Genomic DNA, 6,816 nt, shown 5'->3' with positions numbered 1-6,816 from the left:
GAGCCAGGGAGCCCATCAAGCACCCAGACAGCAAGTTGCCATTGCTCCTGAGCTCCAGCCAGCTCCCACTGAGGCTCTTTTAAATGACTTGGATGCTCCTCAACAATAATTTTACACCCTTAACTCAATTAGTTGCTTTTCATTCTCTGTTTTTCCTTAACTCACATTCTATGAAAATGTCACTGCTAGATTTATTGCATGAGATTTGGCTCAAAGATAGGCATATGCTCTGTTCATGTTTTGTATGTGTAGAACAAATGGAAAGCTCAGCCAGGGAGAGGACTCATGGCAGTTACCTAAAAACTTACAACAAAGTAATACAGCAATGAATCATTTAATTAACTAATAATAGCAGGTGAGGAAAAGCCAGAAAAGACCCACTTATTCTATGTGTACTAAAAAATTAAAAGCTAATTCATAAGAAATATCCTATGGAATTGTGTCCTTTGTTCTTGAAATCTATATATGATGTAAATACCATGCACAGTGAAATGGCTCACACTTAAAGGCAAATTCTCAATCTAAATGAAACAATGCTTGGCTATTTTTTTTCTTAAAGATAAGCAATAATTTATTTCTCTTTCATCTTCACAATTATCACATACTGCCCAGCTACAAGACCAATGCCACTACATAACACGGGAGAATTGCCCACCTACACTTTACTTTGACAAATACAATTACAATTTACAGATTAAATGTACTGTAAAATATGCAGTTGAAAAAATGTAATTCTTATCTATATGATGGGATGTGGCATATGTTTTATGAACAGATTCAATCTAAGATGTAAAACTTTAAAATGTATTAAGCCAAGGATACAGTATAAAGCATTTTGGTTTGGTATTGTATTGTTACTAAAGTAGAAAAAGCAAAATTAGAGAAATAAATCCAGATTTTAAGTTACAGGATATGTGTTAAGAAATTTTTTGCTTTACTTTTCTATTTTTTTTTCCTACAAATCAATAATATGAATATATTGCAGGATAAAGAAAGACTGCCAGATAAAGAAGGTGCTGTTATATGAAAAACAAATGAAAAATACCAGGTCATTTTGCTTACAAAAAGATCAAACTATAAACAGTCACAAAATATATAAAAATGCCACATTGAACGAGGCAATTGTACTCTACCTAAACTGGTAGTATACTCTCTGTTAGAAGTTGTGTTCATACAGTAGTAACTGATAAAAAGGCATTGTGCACTCTTGTGCCGTCTGGGGATTTAGCACCATGTGTCATCAGTTCTTGTATTGTCATCCAGTTGTCCAAGATTTTCTTGTTTCTCTTTTTCATCATCTTTTTGTGACTCAGTTCAATAATGTTGATTTCTTTTTTGCCCTCGCTGCCACTCTGTGGACTCTCCTTAAGACACTCCAGCCTGCTCCTCATCATGAACTCCCGCCGCCTCCTCTGTTCCTTAGCGCGCACCAAATGTTGCTTCCGCTCTTCTTTGCTCCAGTAGCGACCCATCTTCATCTCACTCATTGTATCATCATCTGTCGTCATCCCACTGCGCTCCTCCTTAATTTTTAAGGCACGTTCCTTCAGGATCCGGTCTCGAACTGGTCTCTTTGTGATGTACCTCGTCCCATCGCTCCTTATTTTCACTTTCCATTCCATCTTGGGCTCCGCACACTTCTGCGAGTCTTTGCACATGCTCACCAGACTGAGCTGGCTTTGGGCATACTCCACAGCAGACTTCTGCTGGATCAGTTGCATATAGCTTTGATAATGCTTTGCATGAGCAGGTATGTTCCCGTACCTGTAAGAAGAACTGTGATATGGAGACAAATAGGGAATGTGCTCGCTGCCTTGCCTTTCCTGGTCTGTGAATTTGCTGCTTTCTGATGCCAGTACTGTGTTCTCTGCAGCACTGTTTTGCTCAGTGGGTTTGGTTTTAGCTGAGGTTGTCTCCCTGTTGCTTTGTCCTGAGGATGACTGATTAGCAACAATTGTGGTCCTCAGGTTTTTCCTGTTGGTTATGCTGATCACCCTCTGGAGGGAGTTATCAGGGGATCGCTCCACAGTCAGTGGAGTGCTCCTGCAGCTTTCGGCAGTATTGTAGGCACTGGAGCTGTCCTTGTCAGACTTCTCAGGGTGCTCCATGATGTCATCCAGTTTGCTTCTCTGTATGTCTGTGCTGGTGTTATAATTCCTGAAACTTTCATCATGTAAAGCCCAAATGTCTCCATACTGATCTCTCACCTTTTGGAGCCGGTGAGCTTGCATAATATTCTGGCATTCAAGCTCAATGTTCCTCAGTTCTTCATTAAGTAGCTGCAGCTCATGCTCCACTCCATCTTGCTCTCTTCTGTTGCATTCTATCATGCTGCTTGAGTAATAAAGATCATACTCCCCATGGTTTCGAATCTTGCACTTCAGTTCCAACAGCTGCCGAAACCTTTCACATTCCTCCTCTGGATTTCCTATGAAATCAGATTCAATGTATTCCCCAGACACAAAGCTTTCATTGCACTGGAGCTCAACACTGCCTAATGTATCCTGGCTGTGGCCCAGATCCCGTTTGCTCTGGAGGGTAGCACTGTTCTGCTCCTCGGTTGCATTTTCTTGCTCTGAGCTCTCATCATTTCGGAGACTTTCATCTGTAGGTCCCACCCCACTGTCCTTCTCATGATTGTTGGATGATGAGGTTGCAGTGTCAGTAGTGCCATCTTCCTCTTCATGTTTCTTTGGCTAAAAAAATGAGTAAACCAAAAGGATTATTAAATGCAGATCCTATTATAGGAGAGTATTTTCCAGCTCTGTTTTGCTTAAACAGCTGGGATCTGATTTAAGCTGAATTAAAACAGATCACTAAACAGCAGTCCTACTGCTCATAACTTTTAAACATGTCTGAGAGTCATGCTGTGGTTTCCATACCAAGCAAAGAAAGTGAATTACAGTACCAGTGACATAGCTTCTAAAGTCTGGAAAGAAATATTTTCCTCTCTAGCTAAGCCATCTCTTTGCAATGCTTAAAGATAATGATCACCAGATGGTGAGCTGGTTTTGATTCTGGATTATGGCCAGAAACTGGTGGAGCTGAAATCTTCTCAAACTTGAGAGAAAGCTTCAGTACAGGTATCACTTCAATCAAACTGAGCAGCCAATGGAGCCAATGACTAGTACAACCTTACAAAGACTATTGTTTCTTTTTTTAAGCTGTGAAGTTTTGTTTGCTCCATTACACCCTCCATGACCTCCTACACTTCCTGTGTTCTGTAGCCTTTTTCTGAAAAAGTGTTCATTTCAGATTCTAGGATTTTGCTCAGAAGGACCTCAGTCCATTTCACCCCTGGAACCTCTTTTTCAAAAATTATTTATTTCCATTGTTAGAGTTTATGTTCCTTAAAAATAAAAACAGTCTTTCAATATTAAGTGCAGAACAACACAGAATGCTTTGCCATGGGTATAATGTCAAGCCTTTTGACTGCCGATTAGCACTCCACTACCTCACCTGGTTGTATTCTCAACCTATTTATATTCCATATAATGTGAGATAATACCTCTCTGAAGAGACAGACACTTTATTTTTTGAATCAGATAAGCAAAGAATCATGCAGAGTGGAATTTATATGACCAAGTACCTAACTACACACAGTACCATCCAAACACCATGTCTCTTTTAGGAGGAGTAATTGCATAATTATGTATAATGACTGTAATAATCAGGAGAGAAAAGAGGTATAATGCACCCAGTGAAAGGAAACAAACCTAAAGAGGCCACTGTCATAATTTCCTTCTTATCTACTTTGACAAACAGTAAAACAAGATGAAAATATGTCCCCTATGTCATCTCTTCTCCTCTCTCCATGTACACCTTATGATCACATACCCTTCATCTAGGTTTTCTTCAACTGTTAGGAAAAAATAATGGCCTAGTGTCAGAAAATAAAAATAACCTCCACCCCCAATTCAGTGTAAGAGTGGAATAAAGCAAATATTGAAAGAAAAATACCACCAGGAGAATTCAGTGTCTGTGACAAACCAGTTAAAATTTCTGAAAAGATGCCCTAGGAGACTGTTTAGTATCCTTCTAGTTCACCTCCTCCAGCTGAGTGCTACTCTATGTGCTATTCTGTTCCCTTCTCTCATCTGCTTTGGAGCTGCTGCAGCTTGTCTTGTTCTCTTCTGCCCCCAAAACCTTTCAGCAGAGAAGTGACTCCAACCTGGGGAGCTTACACTTCACCCCAGCCACTGCAATGCGCAATCCATATTTCTCACTGCTCGGGAAAATATTTAACTACCAACAGGAGGGAGAATAGCTCCACCAGACAATAGGAGGGCAGTGCTGCAGAACAGACAGGAATCTGAGTGCCTATTCCAAATGCAGGGCTCCATTCACATGACCAAACAAGGGGAGTTAGGATCTGCTATTTGACTCTGAGAGTGAGTAATATAACACAAATTGCATCCAAATGACTAAAACTCCAAAGAATATATGTGTTATCACAGCTGTACAGCTTACAGGAGCAGAGCTTCGTGATACTTCCTCTGATGTCATCTGCGTGGTACTACACCATGCAAAGCATATATTTGAGCACGTCTGGGAAAAAAACACTTAATGAGGCTATTTGCATAGCTGTTGGGAAGAGACTTTACAGTTGAGGCCCATGCAATCAACACTTTCAGAACTGGCAGCTCTTGTTTTCCACACCACTTTTATCAATAATTTAGTCTTTGCCTCTTCAACTTCAACTTGATTTATACTGATTGAATACAATACACTGCCATCTACTTAAGTTACACTACCTGGAATTAACATGCATACACAAAAGATGTAAACAAAGTAAAGCCCATCTTTTGAGTCAAGTAGAAACCAGATGAGTGGGACGGATCTGATGAAATATAAGTGTCTATAGTACAGGCATCTGAATGTCAGATAGTGACTTTGGGTCCCCTCAGGAGAAAACAAGTACCTATAAAATCAGATTCCTCTCAAACTAAAGCAGACATCCATATTACATTAAATTTTTCCCAGTATGTGGACACTTGCAGCTAAGTCAATTATGAAAATGGAAAGCAATACAGATATTTACTGTACTGCATGTTTTTGAGATATATTTTATTAAAAAATCCATTGTGACCCCTGGCATATTTGTCCTGGACATTTCATGCTTGCCAGGGCTCCTAAACATGTGCAGACTGAGCAGTCTTTCATAGCATGAGATCATTTTAATTTTATTTTGAAAGATAACAAGCCTAATTCCACATTACATCTCTTCTGAAAATCAAGAGAGAATCCACAATTTTCAGTGTGTTGCTTTTTCTGGTGTTATCTACTATCTATTTCAAACACGGTGTTTATTTTCAAACATACATTGTCAATCTCTTCTACAATTACTTCTGCTTGAAATACCAAAGGGCTCCTTAGGCCTCATCTTTGCAGTGAGAACTCAGATAATGAGAAGGTAAACCCAGCGGTGCGTACAATCAAGCAATAAATGAATCTCAAAAGATTCTGCATTTCAGCTCCAACAAGAATTCCTGCCTATAAAATGGCTAATCTTGCAGGAGTTCAGGCACTGTTCTATTATTTTACAATTTATGAAGTATATTGGGACTCAAAAGCCAGACTGCTACTAAAGTCTGAATGCAGTATGATTCAGTTGAAGGCTCTAACAAACACTGCTGGGCTCGCTGGTCAGTGTCTGACAGTGAGAGAGGAGGAGACTGGTCACAGAGAGAGCAATCTCCAGTGGCAGGCTAACCATGGCCTGTACAGGTACTCAAACCATGAGGAAAATTTGGAATTGATTTCAGTGGTTCACTAAAAGGGAAAATGCTCTTCTGCAAACAACCCTGGTAATTTAAAACAAGCTTCTCTCAAAAAAAGGATTTTTCCCCAGATATTTTGTATGTATTTCAGCTTTGAATGAGCTAGAATAGCTTTTTTATCCAATTCTTTTTTCTTATTAATAGGTTCTGATATATTCCATGATACCAATAAGAATTTCTGCATGGCAAATGTATGGTATTCTTCTTAAAATTATCTCTGCTGCACAATGAACCATGATGTTGTAAAGGGAAAGGAACACAAAGAGTTATAAAAAATGGAGAATTACATCTTTCCTTGAGGCTTATTGGACTATTCCATACAAAGAAGATACAATTCTTGATTGAATTCTACAGAGTAGGTCAAAAAACATACAGAAAAGACATTACTATCTACTTGACTCTATTACTAACTGTACCAAATTTTTTTGTGACAGCTCACATTAAATGTTAAACTGGCATTCTGTAAAACAGACTTGTGTTTGGTAGGATATTCTGATAGAGAGTGTATTCATTCCTGCAGCTCTCGAGATTCATGATGACAGATGATGATGGAGCCAGAGGACTAAGTTTTTGTTCACAAAAATCAAGGCTGGTCTCCATGGCCAACCAGGGAACTTGAAGATGCTCAGAATGGCCACTGGAAGCTACAATGAGAGTGGTTTCATAGCTCCAGTGGATGGTGTGATTCCCCTCAGGAAACTGCTATGATTCCTAGCCTAACAAGGAGTAAAGAACCAGTTTTCTGACTTGAGGAGTCACTACATAGAGTCTAGAGAGACAGTAGCTGTCACAAATTACTGACGCCCCATTACACACCAAGCTGCATTTCGTTGATTCGATTACTCATCAGAAGGGCAAGGAAATGTCTGGCTGTCCTAGAATTACTTCAAGCAATGCAATGTCAGATACTGACAGATCACAAGTGACCGCATTTTTTTTCCAGTGTCGTGTTCTCTTACAGTAATATAAAATCTCAATATGGGGAAAAACAAAACAAAACAAAACAAAACAAAACAAAACAAAACAAAAAAACAAA

At 39.2% G+C, this 6,816-nt stretch overlaps 1 protein-coding gene across 2 annotated transcripts in view; it reads right to left on the bottom strand.

Annotated features, from left to right (window-relative positions):
• Window positions 1–551: 551 nt before the first annotated feature.
• The window catches only part of PDZRN4 (PDZ domain containing ring finger 4), a 236,764-nt gene continuing 230,499 nt past the window's right edge, over window positions 552–6,816 (bottom strand). For both annotated transcript variants that reach the window (XM_040062120.2, XM_040062122.2), the window contains one exon: window positions 552–2,696. In XM_040062120.2, coding sequence (XP_039918054.1) covers window positions 1,170–2,696 — 1,527 coding nt within the window. In that variant the 3' untranslated portion in view covers window positions 552–1,169. The remainder of the gene's footprint in view (window positions 2,697–6,816) is intronic.

Source organism: Hirundo rustica, chromosome 4, assembly GCF_015227805.2.
Source record: "Hirundo rustica isolate bHirRus1 chromosome 4, bHirRus1.pri.v3, whole genome shotgun sequence".
Taxonomy (NCBI): domain Eukaryota; kingdom Metazoa; phylum Chordata; class Aves; order Passeriformes; family Hirundinidae; genus Hirundo; species Hirundo rustica.
The sequence above is the reverse complement of the archived record's forward strand: the minus strand, read 5'-3'. Positions and strand labels throughout refer to the sequence as shown.